The sequence below is a fragment of the Ciconia boyciana genome, chromosome 1 (assembly GCF_034638445.1).
Source record: "Ciconia boyciana chromosome 1, ASM3463844v1, whole genome shotgun sequence".
Classification (NCBI taxonomy): domain Eukaryota; kingdom Metazoa; phylum Chordata; class Aves; order Ciconiiformes; family Ciconiidae; genus Ciconia; species Ciconia boyciana.
Genome location: NC_132934.1, coordinates 30,778,609 through 30,797,579, shown reverse-complemented (window position 1 = coordinate 30,797,579; position 18,971 = coordinate 30,778,609). Strand labels below are relative to the sequence as shown.

Sequence of the window (18,971 nt, the reverse complement as noted above, 5' to 3'; positions counted from 1 at the left end):
GAGTTTCAGTTGGAGCAGATACTTGAGAACTGTCCTGTGCTAACCTCCCACCGTCCTTGGAAATAATGCAGTCAACTCACTTCCAAGCACCTTGTCGCTGGAGTGATCCATGCAACAAAACTGGGACCCAACAAAATGGGTTTTACATGTATTCCCTAAAAGTACTCCAAGTGATGTATATTTAATCACTTAGTCAAAATCAATTATTCTTTTTATTTATTTTAGATACAGAGTGTATTTTGGAGCCTCTGTCTCTGCCAGAAAGTCCAGGTGGTGGTGCTGCTGTAGAAAGTTCTCCCTATGTGCCTTGTATTTTCTGCAAAGAATGCTATCTCTTAGCAGAACAAAACCAGCTCCTGAAACACATGATTATTGAACACAAGCTCGTCATAGCAGATGTGAAACTGGTTGCAGATTTTAGAAGGTAAGAGTTATATTGTTTAAAATGAGTGTGTATGTGTGCAGATATTATATAAAGCTTCAGAAAACTAGAGATCATCTTTTTAAAATACTTTAAAAAGCAGTGGGGGTGTTGTGGGAGGATTTTTATTACTTTTTTGATGAGCTTTTTGTTGCTGGATTGGAAGGTTGTTTTCCTGATCCCCTTGCACTCCCCAGCCCCTAGATGTTGCTGGAACCAGGGGACTCAGCATTAGAATACAGGGCAATTCCTGTGTTAGACATTCTTTGACATATCCTAGGGATTTCTCATGTCCTGTCTACTAATCAACAAGTTGCATACAAGCTAGAAAGCTGTTTATTTCATAAAGCACATTCTAGAGAATCAACTGTCCTAATTTGGGGTTTTATTCGTATAGGGCAAGACTATTTCTACCACTGTACAATGTCCTAAAGCTGTGTATTGTACACAGAAGCTGCTCAGTACAGGATCTCTCACATTCTGGGATGAAATTCATTTGCCCTATTTTAAGGATGCCAGTATTTCCCCACAGAAATCACATTTAATCCTTAACTATACTTTACAGTACTGTGATCTACATACAACTGTGACTCCTTCTACAGCTGTGTCATTGATCATCTCAGCAGGGTCACATTTGGCTTTCTCTCTCTTAACTTCCTCCAGTAGCTGGCATGGCCCCAGCTGGCTTGTAACTTCAGAGACTAGGCGCTTGCTTGGCATTTTGCTTTCACACACAGCAATGTATGGGCCAGGCGGTAGGCTAGGCAGTACCTGCCAGTTTGTAGTTAGTTCTGTTGCAGTGTTTAAATGTTGGCTGGATAATTTCTCAACTAAAGCGAGTTTTCTGGTAGGTCTTCTGTGATTAGTTACTCAGCCAAAGCCAATAACTTGTGTCTATCAAGATGCAAAAGAATGAAATATTAAGATGAAATTTAGGAAATGTAAGCCATATAAATCCTTATTCAGATGTATGAGCTTAACATTGCTTAAAATTGAAAACTGGTACTTGTTTTTGTTTGTTTTTATGCTGAAAGCAGGCAGAACAAGAATGTAATGTTCTTTGGAGATAATGCTAGTTTCCTCAGATAAATAAAGGGATCAGAGCTGCTCAGTCACGGACCGCCAGTTTAAGTGTGCTTGGGGGATTATTCTGCGTTAATAGAAATGTATTTTAAAATCACCTTTTCAAGAAAGTGTCCATTTAGATTCCTTTTGCTGCTAATGCAATTGGAAGGTAGCCAAATCTTATAGAAAGTGGCCCCAGGATGTAAAATGATGGAATTGTTACTCTGAAGTGTGCCTTCTCTTATTTGCTGTACTGAATATCAGTAAAATACTGTAACACTATGCACAAAGAAAGGAAGTATAATCTGAGGTGTTAAACTGAAATGTGGAAAATCATAGAATCATAGAATTAATCATAGAATGCTTTGGGTTGGAAGGGACCTTTACAGGTCATCTAGTCCAACCCCCCTGCAAGAGCAGGGACATCTGACCAGGTTGCTCAGAGCCCCGTCCAACCTGACCTTGAATGTTTCCAGGGATGGGGCCTCCACTACCTCTCTGGGCAACCTGCTCCAGTGCCTCACCACCCTCATTGTAAAAAATTTCTTTCTTAAATCCAGTCTAAATCTGCCCTCCCTTAGTTTAAAACCATTGCTCCTTGTCCTGTCACAACAGGCCTTGCTAAAAAGTCTGTCCCCATCTTTCCTATAGGCCCCCTTTAAGTACTGAAAGGCTGCTATAAGGTCTCCCCACAGCCTTCTCTTCTCCAGGCTGAACAACCCCAACTCTCTCAGCCTGTCCTCGTAGGAGAGGTGCTCCAGCCCTCTGAGCATTTTCATGGCCCTCCTCTGGACCCGCTCCAACAAGTCCATGTCCTTCCTGTGCTGAGGGCTCCAGAGCTCGATGCAGTACTCCAGGTGGGGTCTCACCAGAGCAGAGGGGCAGAATCACCTCCCTTGACCTGCTGGCCACGCTTCTTTTGATGCAGCCCAGGATACGGTTGGCCTTCTGGGCTGTGTGCGGACATTGTTGGCTCATGTCCAGCTTTTCTTCCACCAGTACCCCCAAGTCCTTTTCCTCAGGGCTGCTCTCGATCACATCATCCCCCAGCCTGTGTTGATACCGAGGATTGTCCTGACCCAGGTGTCGGACCCTGCACTTGGCCTTGTTGAACCTCATGAGGTTCATACAGGCCCACTTCTCCAGCTTGTCCAGGTCCCTCTGGATGACATCCCGTCCTTCTGGCCTGTCAACTGCACCACTCAGCTTAGTGTCATCTGCAAACTTGCTGAGGGTGCACTCAATCTCACTGTCAATGTCATTGATGAAAATATTGAACAGCACTGGTCCCAGTACGGACCCCTGAGGGACACCACTCATCACTGATCTCCGTCTGGACATTGAGCCATTGACCGCTACCGTCTGGATGCGACCATCCAACCAATTCCTTATCCACTGAACAGTCCACCCATCAAATCCATATCTCTCCTATTTAGAGAGAAGGATGTTGTGGGGGACCGTGTCAAAGGCTTTACAGAAGTCCAGATAGATGACATGGATTGCTTTTCCCTTGTCCACTGATGTGGTAACTCCATCACAGAAGGCCACTAGGTTGGTCAGGCAGGACTTGCCCTTGGTAAAGCCATGTTGGCTGTCTCGAATCATCTCCCTGTCCTCCATGTGCTCTAGCATAGCTTCTAGGAGGATCTGTTCCATGATCTTCCCAGGCACAGAGGTGAGGCTGACAGGTCAGTAGCTCCCACGGTCCTCCTTTCTACCCTTTTTAAAGATGGGCACAATGTTTCCCTTTTTGCAGTCACCAGGGCCTTCACCTGACTGCCATGACTTTTCAAATATCATGGAGAGTGGCTTGGCAACTACATCAGCCAATTCCCTCAGGACTCTGGGATGATCTCATCAGGTCCCATAGACTTATATATGTTCAGGTTCCTCAGGTGGTCACGAACCTAATCTTCCCTTACAGTGGGAGGGGCTTTACCCCCCTGGTCCCCAACATGGTGTCCATTGACTTTGGAGGGGTGAGGAGAGCAGTTGCCAGAGAAGACTGAAACAAAAAAGTTGTTGAGTACCTCAGCCTTCTCCTGGTCTGTTGATACTAGGTCACCATTCTTGTTCATCAGTGGAGGTACTCTTTCTTTAACTTTCCTTTTCTGGTTGATATACCTGTAGAAGCCCTTCTTGTTATTCTTTGCATCCCTTGCCAAGTTCAGCTCCAGCTGCGCCTTGGCCTTCCTGACCCCATCCCTACACAACCGGGCAGCGTCCCTATACTCTTCCCAGGTTACCCGTCCCTGCTTCCACTGCCTGTGCAGTTCCCTCTTGCTCTTTAGTTTGACCAGCATGTCTCGACTCAGCCATGCTGGTCTCTTCCCTTCCTTGCCTGATTTCCTGCATCTGGGACTGAGAGCTCTTGTGCTTTATGGAGAGCATCCTTAAAGATCTGCCAGCTCTGTTCTGCTCCCCTGTCCCTGAGGACCGTTTCCCAGGGGGTCCTACTGACTAACTCCTTGAAGAGCTGGAAGTTTGCTTTCCTAAAATTTAGGGTCCTGACTATACTTCTCACCTGTCCCGTATCCCTCAAGACTGCGAACTCCGCCAATGCGTGATCACTGCAGCCTAGGCTGCCTCCAATCTTGACATCACTGATGAGCTCACTTGCATTGGTGACCATCACGTCCAGTATCACATCCCCTCGGGTAGACATGTCTGTTACCTGGGTTAAGAAGTTATCCTCAATGCACTCCAGGAGTCTCCTGGATTGCCTCCAGCTTGCCGTGCTACTTTTCCAGGATATGTCGGGGTGGTTGAAGTCCCCCAGTAGGACAAGAGCTTGTGAGCGTGAAGCCTTCTGTAGCTGGAGGAAGAAGGCTTCATCAGTAGGCTCTGCTTGATCAGGCAGCCTGTAGTAGACACCAACCACAATGTTCCTTTTGTTGCCTCGATCTCTAATTCTTACCCATAAGCTTTTGACCTGCTTGTGGCTATTCTTCAGGGACAGCTCTTCACACTCTATCCATTTCTTGATATAGAGGGCAACACCTCCGCCCCTCCTTCCCTGCCTGTCCCTTCTGAATAGCCTGTAGCCATCGATAGCCACACTCCAGTCATGGGATTCGTCCCACCAGGTTTCAGTAATAGCAACCAGGTCATAGCTTTCTAGCAGCACAGTAGCTTCCAACTCCTCCTGTTTGTTGCCCATGCTGCGTGCATTCATGTAGAGACACTTCATCTGGGCTGTCGGCCATGTCACCTTCCTAGTGGAACACCTCTTGTTTCCCTTAAGGTGTTCCACAGAAGTTTCCTTGTTGGCTCCTACTACCTTAGGAGCCGCCAGCTCATCTCCGCAAGACTTTGACTGCGGTGCAGTGTCCCCAGCACACCCCTGGGCAACAGGTTGACGGCCCATACTAGCACCCCATCCCTCTAACCATTAGGTGTCCTCCCGTGGCTTGCCGCAGACAAGCCTGATATGTTCCCCCACCCCCTTCACATCTAGTTTAAAGCCTTGTCAATGAGCCCTGCAAGCTCCTAGGAAAAGACCCTCTTTCCCCTTTGAGAAAGATAGCTCCCATTTGATGCCATCAGGCCTGGTGCCATGTAGGCCATCCCATTGTCAAAAAACCCAAAATACAGGGAAATACAGGGAAACAACTAAAATACCAAAATACAGGGAAACAACTATGAAAACTTACTTTTTTTTATACTTAGCAATGAGTTATAATCAGTCTGAGGAATACATTTCTCGACAGAACTAAAAGAAGTGGAGAATCCAGAGAAGAGCAATGCTAATGGAAAACTTTTGTTGTTGTTGTTGTTGTTTTAACTTGGAAGAATAAAGATAAGTTGGCGTTAGGGCAAGAGGAAGAGATAAGGGAAGTAAGCTTCCAGTGCATGACTGGATGTGATCACTCATGGACACTGATCACTCATTCTCTCTCCCTGGAAGTATGACAAGGCATTGGCTTTATTTGATCATTGATTATTTGGGTTAAGTCTTATGATATGAAATCCCTTAACAGTAAGCTTCACGGCACAGACGGTTATGGTTAAGTGAGTTTGTCTGAACGGTGTTCATTTATTTCAGTGCAGGGGACAGAATAAATGACATCTTGAAATCCTTTCATTTGCACATTTCTGTCCTAAAAGCTCGAGGATGACTTATTCTGGACGACTTGCTTTTCTATGTAGCAGCAAGACTGTTTCATTGTGCATTACAAACAGTAGAGCAGGCGGGGGATAGCAAAATGCTCACCTCTTACTTACTGACATCTAATGATGCCTCTGAATGAGCTTCAGCCATGCACGCTGGCTTCGCTGTGCTTGGCTGTCTGCTGTACCAGAGGTTAATCCTCTGCACGTCAAAGTTAGCAGAAACAAACATGTGCTGATTCCTTGGCTGCTGCAGTTGAAGTCCTCATATAGTAAGATAGATGGTAAATAGAGGTAATATGAACCACCATGGGATGTGATAGCTGTGGCAAGTAAACTTTTAGATTGCACAAGTATTAAAAGCTACAACTATTTAGAAATGTCCTCATAATAACGATAGCTGATTTTTTATAATACTTTTCCTAATTTGATGTCATGCCAATAGGAAGCTGTCACTGAATAGTTAGCCTTTACCTTACCGACTCTCACATGATTTATATCATGCACGAGTCATAAGTATAAATATAAGCATGCACATAAACATTTTCAATTTTATTTTTTTTTTATAGTAAGATTCTGAATAATTAGCACAAGGATTGCTTGGTTCCCTTCATCATATAATTGAAGGTGATGATTTCTTCTGGGTTAGGCAGTAGCTTCTAGTTCAGTGGGAACCTAATCTCAGTTGAGGTCTCTTAATGCTGCTGTAATACAATGATAGTACAAGAATGTTTCTAAACAACTGTAGTTGATGGGTTAAACCTTCAAGATGTGTTCAGGGCTTTCCTTATTCTGTCTGCTTTCCTACCCCCAGGTGTTCAGGGACTTCATTTTTCTGTCTTACTAGTTGTCTGCCAAGCTACAGCTTTCACTGTAACTCCACAGGAGACCTGCCAAAACCTCACTTTTGACAAGTTGGTGTTTTTACCGAGTTTCAGATTCCTGCCTGCATCTTGCAGAACACAGACCATAATGTTTTGGGAATTTGAGAGTACTCTGTAGTATATCTTTTCAGTAAAGATGCATCTGAGTGGCACTTCTGTCTGAAGATGTGAATAGGTCACTGTGTTTATGTAAAGCTTAATGCAAATCTGTCTTATTGAGTTCTTTACTTTGACAGGATGGTTAAACCCAGTTTTAATGAAGCTGAACAAATTTAATGAATTGGAAAACTAGATTAAAGGAAGAAAAGACAGAGACAGGAATTAAAAAAAAAGACACAGAACACTTAAGAATTTAGAGGATGGAAAAAGCGAGACCCAATCAACTGTTTATTAAACTTTTTTTGATGTTTCCTTTTTCACTAATCATCTCCCCCTTATTTTTAAAGATACATCTTGTACTGGAAGAAGAGGTTTACAGAACAGCCCATCACAGATTTTTGTAGTGTGATACGAACAAATTCGGAAGCTCCATTAGGTATGTATGCTGCTTGCTTACTCTCTGTTGGCCAGGTCAGGTGATCATTTCTGGCATATATTGCTGCTTTGATCAGCCAAGGATGAAGTAATCTGACACTAGGTCAGAAAACCACAGAAGTAATGTTTAACTCTTAACCACATATTTAAACTTACATTTTCCAAGGATTGCCACACGTGCTTCAGCACTGTGCTGAGTGAGGATGAGCTCAATATGCTTAAATGCGCTGCCGAGTTAGGGCCAGTTGCAAATCAAGGCCTAGAAGCAGTGCTGCTTACATCGTGGCTGTGGAAGCTTTGCTACCCACTGCATAAATAATTGGTTACAGTCCTTCCAGAAATATTGGAGAAACAGTAAGCTATCTTTTCTGACTTCACCCTGTCCACCACCCCCACTGATGCCACTAGCTCTTCCTGGACATCAGGGCCACAATCACCCTTCTTTTCCCCTGCCACAGTGCTTACTGCCTCAAGAGTATTAGGAGGCAATATCTTCACAGTAGGGGTACAAAGACTGCCATTTTCTGGGCTCCAACACAAGACCAAAGACCATACTTCACAGTTCTGCTGTGTTGGCACAGTGGGACATTCCATCATAAGGACAGTGATGACTGTGTGAAGGAAGTGTTTTTCTCAGACGTAGCTGATGTATTTCTTCAGCTTCCCCTTTTCTAACAGAAAAATATAGTTTACCTAAAAGCAGATAAGAGAACGTTAGGTCTTTCCTGCATCTTTAATTCTCCGTGGAGAGCTTAAAAGAGAGGAAGAAATGCATGCTGCCAGTGTCAGAGATGTGTGGAAGGTGAAAAATGAGTACAAAATGGATGAAAATTAATTGTTTTAATTATTCAAATTAGTCCTAGAAAAATAGTCCTAGAAAAATAGTCCTAGAAAACATGAAAATTACTCCAAAGACCATAATTGCATTTCTCTTACATATGTATGTTTTTGCTTCTGAAATTTTAATACTTACCACTCAGTTTGAAAATTGCAAATGAAGCGCCTGAATGCCAGAGCTTACCAGAATTACAAATAATTAATAGCCCTTCCAGAGGACAATGAGAATATTTCGTTGTTTGTTTGTTACCAAATTTGTTAATTTTAATGGCTACCTCCTTCAAATTTGATAGCTCGGATATCAGGGGGTTTCTCTTCTTCACACAGGCTTGTATATTAAAAGATGGGAAAGGCTGAAATCTAGCAAGTTTAAAATTGTGAAAAACTTAATAATAAATAATGATAAACTTTGTTTTATTATTAACTTTGATATGAACATAAATAATAAAAAGGTTAGTAAACATAAAATGTAGGTAAAACATATAAGTAGAAATATAAATTAGGCAAGTCTCAATGCGTGTTACCAAACAGTTGTGGTGCATATCTGCAGATGGAACGAGATCTGATGGTAGAAGGTAATGTGATCGGTTGGGGTAAGGGGAGGGTATACCAAATTATGATAACTATGGAAAATGGACAATTACTTAGGGAAATAACTAAAAATCCCACATGCAAGATAAAGTTAAAGGTGATTTCATGTTTCTTTCATGCTGACTTTATACTGTAACCAATATACATGATTAAAATTGCTTTATGTCTCCAGAAGAACCATCATAAAAATGAATAAAGCTAGTAGTGGGGAAAACCTATGCAAGACTTTTGTCTTTGTACTGCAATATAAATGACATAAAGGTCTTATAAATGTATATACAAATACTGAAGCATGTTTCATTAGATTGTGAAATTAAAATAACTGAATTTATAGATTAAAAAACATATTCTCACATTCTTAACACATTCCAAAGGTTTAGCAAATTATGTGCCAGAAATATTCAAAGCAGCTGCAACTTCTTATCCCTTACCCACACTTCCTAATCTCTTAACAGAAGAACAGGACAATTATTTTCTTCTATGTGATGTTTTACCAGAAGACAGATTACTTAGAGAACAGCTTCAGCAAAAGAGACTGGTAAGAAATTACTGTTGTTTAATTTTTTGAGGTAAACAGTTTTGTAGTGCAGCATATGGTAACTTAGTGGTCATTTTAAAGTGAAAGCATTTTTTGCTAGATTGCAAAATTCTGATTTTTTATATTTTTTTTTAAGTTAATTTCCCTAGCTGCTGCACAAACATACACAAACTCCTTGTTTATAGATTTTTACTTGGAATAAATTTACAGGTTGTATGTCAATGTTCCACACAAGTGGAAAATACACCCAGAGCTCTGAAAAAGGCTGTGTGTGCTGAACATTTTTCTCTTGCAACAATCTGCAATGCATTGACACAGTATCTTTTGTGTAATAATATACACGTAGGGAAATTAGCAAAATGAAACTCAGTGTGTGATACTGTGAAAAGGGAAGATGATACTTATTTACAAAATCTTAAAGCAAGTTGTTTTTGTGCATTCACGCTCTCTTACCCAGATTTCATTAATTCACACTTGCATACTCACAAGCACCACGGTGGAAGAAGTGGAGAAGTGGTGGAAGAAGTGGAGGAAGTCTGACCAGTATTGTTTCTGTGAGATGCAAAGGACAAGAAATGCCAGCTATTGAGTCCTCATGAACTGCTCTGGTTCTTCTTGCTTGGTGATGGCAACCTAATACTTTGGACAGACCTTTCATATCTTTTAGGAGTTGTCAGTTCTGAATGGGTGGTCCTTCAAGTTAACCTCTTCCTGACTTCAGCTTCCATGAGCCTTAGTCCAGATTGCTCACCAATGGGGTTTTTTTGTTGTTTTCTTGTTTGAAATACACATCTGTAGTCTGGTTTTGCTGTTGGGCTAATTTAAAAATGAATGTTATGTGATACATAGCAGCCTTGTTACCAGTCTCCTCATGTTAGGACGCAGGGTCTTCTGCTGGCAAGTCATCTGCACTGTGAGGTGTTAGAGTGCAGGCCTTATGGTCTTTACATAAATATGTTCCTCAGTTTACTGCTGGCAGCTACGTCCTGGGAATTGTTAACACAGGCCTTTTAACCCCTTGTTATGCTGTTTCTTCTGGTATGTTTCTATTACAAGTCTGTACATATACAGCATGCAAATAAAGACACCTTAAATCATAAGCATCCAGAATGAAGGAGATGCTTACAAAAACCAAATTTGAGTCCCCAGGAAAACTGGGATTTATAGGCAAAATCCACTTGGCTCAACTACCCTGTGAATGCTGTTTCAGTTTGCTGGCTAAAGTAATCTTCTGCAGCTCGCAGCACATGACTAGCGAATCCCCAGAACCTGTGGAGTACGTACAAGTCTTACACAGCTCTCCATAGGATCCCAGCTCCTGCAAAGGAGAATTGTGATAGTTCTGCCACAATTTCCCATGGAGTTGGAGATGCCTCAGCTGAAATCTTCATTCCTGTGTAGGTCCATTGGATTGGCATGGACTCAGAAAAAAGCAGCTGATGTACTCATGCCTAGCATGCTTCTCTTCCAATTTTGTTGGTTTCTTTTGTTTGTTTGCGTCTCTTTCCAATCATAAGAGAAGCCATCCTAGATCAGTAAAAAAGGTTTGTCTAGATCAGTATCTTATCCTTGACAGCAGCAAAGAGTCTATGGAATTTCTCTTCTGATCCGGTGGTGATTCCATCTCAAAATATTCTCCTAGTCTCCAGCAATTCGCAGCTCAAGGGTTTCCTAATTCAGCAACATTGTATCTGTGTTTATTAACACAAATAGATTTTTCTTTCATGAGCCTCCAACTCTGAACCCACACAAACTTCCAGTATCCACAGTGAGTTGGAACTATCCAGTATCCTTCCAGTGAGTTGCACAGCTTAACTACACACTGGCAGAGAACCATCTATTTGGTCCTTTTGAACCTGTCACCTCAGACCTGGCTGGTTTTGTATTAGAAGAGGTAGTGAACAATTCGTCCTTAATCTTATCCAAACCATTCATTATTTGTCTCCTGATTTATCTACCTTACATTATGTCTTTCATTAGTCATGTGCTGAAGTGTACCCTTATGGCAAAGAAGGCCAACAGCATCCTGGGCTGTATTAAGAAGAGCGTTGCCAGCAGATCACGGGAGGTGATCCTTCCCCTCTACTCGGCACTAGTGAGACCACATCTGGAGTGCTGGGTCCAGTGCTGGGCTCCCCAGTACAAGAAAGATACAAACTTATTTGAGCAAGTCCAGTGCAGGGTCACAAAGATGATTAAGGGACTGCAACATCCTTCATACAAGGAGAGGCTGAGAGAGCTTGGACTGTTAAGCCTGGAAGACAAGGCTCAGGGGGGATCTTACCAATGTGTATAAATACTTGATGGGAATGAAGAAGAGGGAGTCAAATTCTTCTCAGTAGTGCCCACCAACAGGACAAGAGGCAATGGGCATGAATTAAAAATCAGGAAATTCCCTCTGAAAACAAGAAAATACTTTTTTAGTGTGAGGCTGGTCAAACACTAGAACAAGTTGTCCAGAGAGGTTGTAGGGTCTTTGTCTGTGGAGATATTCAAAACACAACTAGGCACAGTCCTGGGTAACCGGCTTTAGGTGACCCTGCTTGGGCACGGGGGTTGGACTAGTTGCTTTCGAGAGGTCCTTCGCAACCTCAACGATTCAGTGATTTGAGGTTGAGGATGCTGTCTGTTTGGTGGTTCTTTACTGTGCATCATTGTTGCACTTCTCTGTACCTTTTCCAGTTTCCTATAATCCCTCTGAGGTTATGAAAGACGTTGAATATTGCATGTGGGCATGCAGTGTCATAATGATGTTCGTTTCCCAAGCATATATGATGTTGTTTGTGGCTTTGAGGAAGGAAAGAGGGTCATGATTTAGCATGCAGCTAATGTTTTCATAGAACTGTCTATTGTAATAGTAACTCCTGGCTGCTACACATTGGACTGTACTTTTTATTTTTTTAAAAGGCATTTGTTTCTGGTTTTGTGGTGTTTCATGCTATGCAGCCCTATTCCAACTAGGCCTTCTCTCTGCTGCCAGTGTCAAGGAAGTGCAGAGTCTGTTGACAGGTTAGCCGTCTCATCTCCTCTGCAAATAGACCTTTCCTCAAATTCAGAAAAGACTGCAGGATTTAGTCCAAAGCAAGTGTTGTTTACAGAGTAATTAAGTTAGAAAATAGAGAGGTATGCATTCTTATTATGGTGTGAAATAGCTTTTGCTGTTAACACTGTTTTAAATATCAGAATTGTACCTTCAGTTTTTACAGAAGGATGTTGTGAAATCAAGCTGCAGCTGTAGTTGGGGCTAATGCAGTGACCACTTTAGTTACAGCAATAAAGTTGTTTATTTTTTTGTTTCCTTTTGCTGCAATCTTGAGTGTTGACTTGCAAGTTAAATAGTTATTTTTCTTTGCAAAGTCTTTTACCTCCAGACAAGTCCAGCAATTAAGAGGGAGCTGGCAAATGGGCTCATGTGAGTTGTGCAGAATAAAGACCAGAACTATACAACTTTTGGTGATTTTTCTGCAGCCTTTGAATCCTAACTCCTGTCTCCAACAGCAAGCCCAAACAAGGACAAATGTTGTCTTTAAAATGTGCTAGCTGAAGCATTTCGTTTTGCAGTTTTGAAGCTCCAGTTTAGGAATATTTCAGGCTGTATTGCAGCAGGGGAGCTAGCCAAGGTGGATGTCGTGTAGAGACATTAGGTGACTGTGATCTATTGAGAGAGGCCAGGGAATGAGCCTGAACTAGGTTAGAGAGCACAGCTTGCTGAAATAGCTGACAAGGCTATGTAATACAAAACAGATACGGTCTTTTAGAAAAACACAGTGTTGACAAAGAGTTTGTAGTTGTGAAGCAGTACCAGGCAAGGAAGTCCTGGTGGCAAAACTCAAGATAATAGGAAGGGCAGTGTCAGTGTAAGCCACTTGGGCTTATTTTTAAGATTTTTCTAAAAAAGGTAAAAACACCAAACCTGTTTTTTGAAAATATACACTTCCTACCACAGCATTGACCTTGTCTTGCTGTCATGTTTACAGCTATTCTCCTGTCACGTGACCGGTAGTTTGAGGTGAAGAGGCTACTCTTCCTCCCAGTAAATAGACTCTGAAGAGGAGTCTTCACCAAAACTGGAAAAGGGACTCAGCTATACTGGCTTCCCAGGATGAGCTGTTTGTATGATCCCCAGTTTGTCACAAGCTTAAGCTGAGACAAGGTTCAAGAAGTTGAAGCTATGCACTGGAAGGGATCGAGGTGCTAGCCTGATTTAGTGTAATGCAACATCAGAAGTGCTTACAGAGTAGCTATTAATGTCAGCGTGTTAATACCTACATCTGAAATTCTATAGATCCTTCTTTGCCGATGTTTGGTATTTAATTGCTGTTCTCAAGCACTCTGGAACCTTGCCCATCCTCCATGGGTTTTTGAAGACTTGTCACACTAACAGTCAGAAATCGTTTTATCTAACTCCATAATGACTCTTGGGTAAATTCTGTCAGATTTGAATATGTGTAACATCCAACTTTTAACCCTTTCTTACCCATTTCTGGTCTCGGTTATTTGTTTCTTTTGTTTTAAATGCATTTCATTAACAGTTGTGACATAATTAACCTTTCCTGCAAAGACTGAAGCCCTGAATATTGCAAGCATTCCTCTTTTGTCTGTGTTTGGTCTCTTCCTACATTAAGTAATGGATCTCTGCTTTTTTTGACGTTTATTTCTAATATATTTGGAGGCAGGGGGAGGTTGTTTTTTGCTATTCTGTTTTACTGTGTTAGCCTGTCTCCATCTTCTTTTGGTTGTCTTAGTTCAGACAAACTTCACCTTTCTCCTGTTTCAGCTTGGCAGCCTGTGGTACATGTCTGCTGTAATTTCAACCCTCTCTTTCTTTTCATACATCTTTGCACAGTTACGTAGTTTTCATCATATCATGAACCTCTTCCTCCCTTTTTTAGTTGACTCAGCTTCCTGAACAAGCTGTAAGAATGTCCTCTACATCAGTGTCACAGTACCTTTCAAAGCCTCTGTCTCTGACCTGTCATTGATTACAGCCTCTTCAAGTCTAGGTTCTAGCCTGTATCGCTTCAGTAGCTGAGTCAACTCAAGAAGAGGAGCGATGGGGAAGAGACAAAGAACCTAAGAGCAAGTGAGACAGACAGCTAGGGGCACAATCCCTTTTAGCCATCCCAGTTAGTCATTCCCACTGTTCACTTTGAACTCGAGCTCTGCAGACTAGGCTGGAATCAAGGATAAAGTACAGAAAAAAACATTTTCCCTATTCCTATGAGGCAACTTGCCATACAAAATAAGAATCAGGAGAATGCACCTCAGAGGTTTCACAATAAATTTATAACACTCATGTTATAATCCTGAGACATTTGCCAATTCATTATAATGCCAGTTAAGTTATAGTTTGGTCTTTGTACTCATTCAGTCTGCCTAGGATCTGTGGTTCAGCAGATCGTCCAGCTTGTTCTCCTTCTTACATCCTTTCCCCCTCACCACCACCATTTTCTTCCCAACTTCCTGTTTTTCCAGTCGGTCACAACTCTTACTTCTCTCTGGGTTTTTTGTTGCTGTCCTTTCAAACCTAGTTTAAAGTCTCCCCACTTAGCTGACAAGCTGATGTCCTAAGATGCTCTTTCTCTTCTTTGTCAGGGGGCTCATTGGTATGAGCCTTTGTTTTCCCAGGCATATAACGATATTCTTAAATGCTCCCTATTTTGTCACTGTTTCCATAGCTATATATTCTTCTCCAGAAGATGTTGACCTATGCCGGTGTCTTGAACTCAAGATTCAGGAAAACGCTACCCGTTCCTTTTCCTACTTCATTCTTGTTCACAGCGTTTTGTGGTAACGTCTTATCTGAGCATCTAGTAAAAAGTCAGGAATGCCCACTTGGGTGATCAGCCTGTACCAGGTGAAGTGCAGTACTCTCAGTTTCATCTCCAGATAGACAGCATCTCTTGGAAGATAGTAGGTCACTGCCCCAGTGCTTTCCTCTCTTCTCTGTCCCAAAAGTGGGTCTCTAATGCCATAATCTTTCATTCCGTAGTGACTAGTCTTTGACATGCCAGTCTGTCTAGCCAGTGGGGCTTTGTCTAGCCAGTGGGGCTCTGTTTGTGACATTCCTGAACTATGTATGAATTTTCACATTCACTGGATGAGAGGGAAAAGTGCACAAAGTAGTCAGCAAACACGTGTATGTTGGATGGTGTGACAGCTGGCTTCAAAAGTGTTGAGTGTTCTCCAGACTGGACATCCTATCCTGACAATTTTGTTGTATTCCCATGCACATTACAGCTAAGCTGTTTCCCGAAGGGCTTCTCCAGCAGGCATTTCTGATAATATTAAAGAAAAAGCACTGTTCTTGAAATAACATTGGAGAGGGCATGATAATGATTGCAGAGTTGGAAGATTATTTTTTTCTGTACTCAAGAGGCAAAAGAGTACTTTTTGAAGTGGGAGAACTGAATACAGTGATCAGTAAGAAGAGAAGCTGAATATAGAAGTTAGGAGACAAGTTATTGATATACAGCTAAGATTGCAGGACTTTAAAGAGACAAGAAGTTTCTGATACCATGATTCTTTGTAAATATTTTTCCTATTTAGTGGCTACAAGCACGATCTAAAGCTCATCAGCCAATCTTTGAGGAAACTGTAGACACAAAACCAAATGTAATTCTCTTACTCCAAGAGTAGTTTATCCTAATGGTATATATAATTGTCAAACAATGTGCTTGGCAAGTTTTTAGAGACTGTAGTACATCTCAAGTGTCACCAGTCCTGGTCTTTGTCTCAGTGTACTGTGCTGGTTTGTTTTATTGCCAGTAAAGTGTATAAGCAGCTTCTTGTTGTGATCTGTCAGCATGAATTTTTTGGTTTGGTTTGGTTTTTTTAAACCACAATCTGTTTCACTTGCTTCCTTTGCCTACAGCAATAGCTAGTTGCTGTGAGCACTCAGCAGGGAAATGTAACTCTTATTCAAATTGGAAGAAACTACAACTAAAGATACATACTATGTGTTTGAGAGATCACCTAGGAGAGCTTGATAAAATACGTATTCTTATTGTGAAGTCACTGTTTTGTAGTATTTAGGTCCAAATTCACACCCACATTGCTATCTCTGGTAGTACCTTATTTCTCAGGCAGACACTCTGATTTCAGTAGTATTAATGAGTCCGTTATCATAACAGAAGGAATGTGGCCTGTGATCATGCACTCTTCACAACCGTGTGACTGAGTGCTCAGATGTTTGAGTCCTTCACGCTGTAACATTCACGAAGTTTCCTCTTCAAAGAAACATCTTTAGGCAAACTACCTCCCCAGAGTGTATAGCACCATTTATAAAAAGCTTTCATTGGAACTTCTTTTAAGTGATCATTTGTATAACATGCTGTCTTTCTGGTCTTTTGCCTGGAGAGGATGAGAGCGAAGGACCAGAACTGGCAAGACAGATGCCAACAAGAACCCCAAACTACAATATGCTCTTGCCCCAATCCAGCCCACTACTGAAATACTTAAAGTTGAGACTGCTTGTGTGCTTAAGACTTTGGATGAGAAACTTTGGACTTTGTCTTGTCAAGGCTTATGGCAGTAATTTATTTTTTTTTTGGTACTTGTCATGAATGAGCAGAACGCACCTCACTCAAAAGAGAGAAGCAGCAATAAGTTTTATTGAGGTAAAATAATAATTTGACAGAGTTCAGTGAATTTGATGGAATTTAACAAAGTTTAACAGGGGCTTGCCAAGGCTCAGTAAGTTTGATGGTAAGGTTCACCTTATTAATTACTGCATGGAAGAAACATACAAAGGAAAATTGAGTTAGAATCAAGTTAGAATGATTCACACAGAGACCGGAAACACAAAAGGTAAGGAAGACCCTCCCATTGAGTCATGAGGTTCAGAGTGGACCCCCTTGCTTTCTAAACTCCTTATGGAGCCTAGGTGCGGCTAGGTCCAATCTTAGTCTCAGACTTGGACAACGGTTTATGTCTAATGGAAGAAATAAAAAGAATAAGGAAGACCTTCCTGTTGAGTCATGAGGTTCAGAGTGGACCCCCCTTGCTTTCTAAATTCCTGGTGGAGCTTAGGTGCAGCTAGGTCCAATATTAGTCTCGGACTTGGACAGCAGTTTGTCTAATGGAATTATCTGTACAAAGTTTATAGTAATTAATATTTAATAGCTACATGGATTAGTAATGTTTCATTAGTATTAATTCAGCATGCTATCACTCACTTACCAAAGATCCGTCATTGATAAAAGGTCTCTCTGCCTCAAGGAGCAACCTTGAGAGGTGTCCCAGCTCAAGGGGAGATCACTGCCGTGCAGCCACGCTGCCTAGCAGGGGGAGCTCAAAGAAGGCTCATTAGGCTGTCATATTTATGGAATAAAGTGGTTGGCTTGTAGTCAAATTACATGTGATGGGAAAGTTATGCATGAGACTCCTTGTATTCACAACTTCCCTTATTCCTTGATAAATGAGTCTTGGAAAAGCCACACGCTATTGATGTGTTAATCGCATGATGGGTGTTGCAAGCTCATATGCATTGATGCTCACTGTGTCACTCTGCTCCTTTTTGGGTTCTAAGAGAACAGACCGGAACCAGAGGAGTTCTTGGCCCGGCCACAGCTCAGGCCTTACCTCTTTTGGAGCCTCTACCAACCTACTGCTAATTTGGTTAAGAGGTTGAGTGCATCCGTCACAGTCCAACATCTTACAACAGAAGACACATACTGCTGTTAGTTCAGTTTACAGACTGAACTGCAGAATCCAGTCCTCCAATGCATAGATGGGTTCCTGGACTGAGGAATGATAAATTCAGGTCTCACTGCAGTCAAAGTCACTGCATGATCTTGTTCCAAACTGCAGTTCCAATCTGCCTCTATCTTGGAGCTAGAGAAGTACTTTCTGCTACTACTTTTCTTATGTATCAGAAGTGCTGTGATTATAGAGATAGGGTTTGGAGAAAGAAGTAATATATTTTTGTTGGACCAATTCTTTCTTCAGGTTGGAATCAAAAGCAGCAAAACTTGTGCTGACTACTAGTTGTGAGTGGTTGTTCTATGTCAGTGTTCCAAGCCATGCATTTAAATAGCTACATAAATTATTTTTGAGGGCCTTGTTAGTAAACGAGTTTATGGTTAAAAAAAAGCAGTAGTCTGACAGCAATAAAGCAAGCCATTTAGCACCTGGGATACAGTGTCTGTGGGAAGGAGGGGTAGCAGGAATTTCAATATCAGAAAAGTCTGACGTGCCATAAAACCAACTGTCCTGAGTCCATAGCTTTTGGCATTCGATGGAGTTAGTTTTTAGTCTTACCTTTTGAAGGCATTTTGTATGTCTTGAATGTCTCTTGAACTACAGACCAGAGACAAAGTAATTGTTTAGGGAAAAGTGCTTACTAGCTGCAAGTATGCATTTTTCATCTTTTACTGATTATCAGTGTGAATTCTTGCTGATGCATAGTGCTTAAGCGCTTCTGGAAAAAAAAATTGTAATTTCTTCCAAAATATTGCTTCCTAGGAGAGGAACAGGCACATTTTAAATTACCACCTCGTAGGAGAAAGTCTGAGCTCCTCACAGCCTCAAACTGAGCATCATGAATGTGCAGGGCATTTTTCTAGACTCCAAATTACAAATTGTCATGCAAATGATCAAATTTCTTTTGTATTAGCAGTTTAGTGTGCTGGTATATTTAAAGATGATCATCCTGGTATAAACACTTGCACATCCTTACGGTGTTTTTATGTTTTATTAGTTAAAACCCAGAATATAAACTATTTTGTAATTTGGTTGGATTATTTTATGGTAGATCACGCATATAGTAGAAAGTGTACAACTAAGAGCTGTAGAAGAGGTTTTTTTCCAGACAGAAAAAGGGGAATTGGATTAAAACTAAATTTGATTTTATTGAATATATTAAGTACTCCTGCAAAGCAACTACATTTTTCTTGTGTGTAAGTATGATCAGTAATATCCAACTTCCATTTGCCATGTTTGACGTGATCAACCACTTATGTCCTAAAGCTATTCCTAAAGCTATTCCATG

The 18,971-nt window shown here is 41.4% G+C and overlaps 1 protein-coding gene across 2 annotated transcripts in view; it reads left to right on the top strand.

The window, feature by feature from the left end:
• The window catches only part of ZNF277 (zinc finger protein 277), a 60,718-nt gene that overhangs the window by 22,367 nt on the left and 19,380 nt on the right, over positions 1-18,971 (top strand). For both annotated transcript variants that reach the window (XM_072861839.1, XM_072861849.1), the window contains 3 exons: positions 226-424; positions 6,927-7,015; positions 8,898-8,980. In XM_072861839.1, the coding sequence (XP_072717940.1) occupies positions 226-424; positions 6,927-7,015; positions 8,898-8,980 (371 nt within the window). The remainder of the gene's footprint in view (positions 1-225; positions 425-6,926; positions 7,016-8,897; positions 8,981-18,971) is intronic.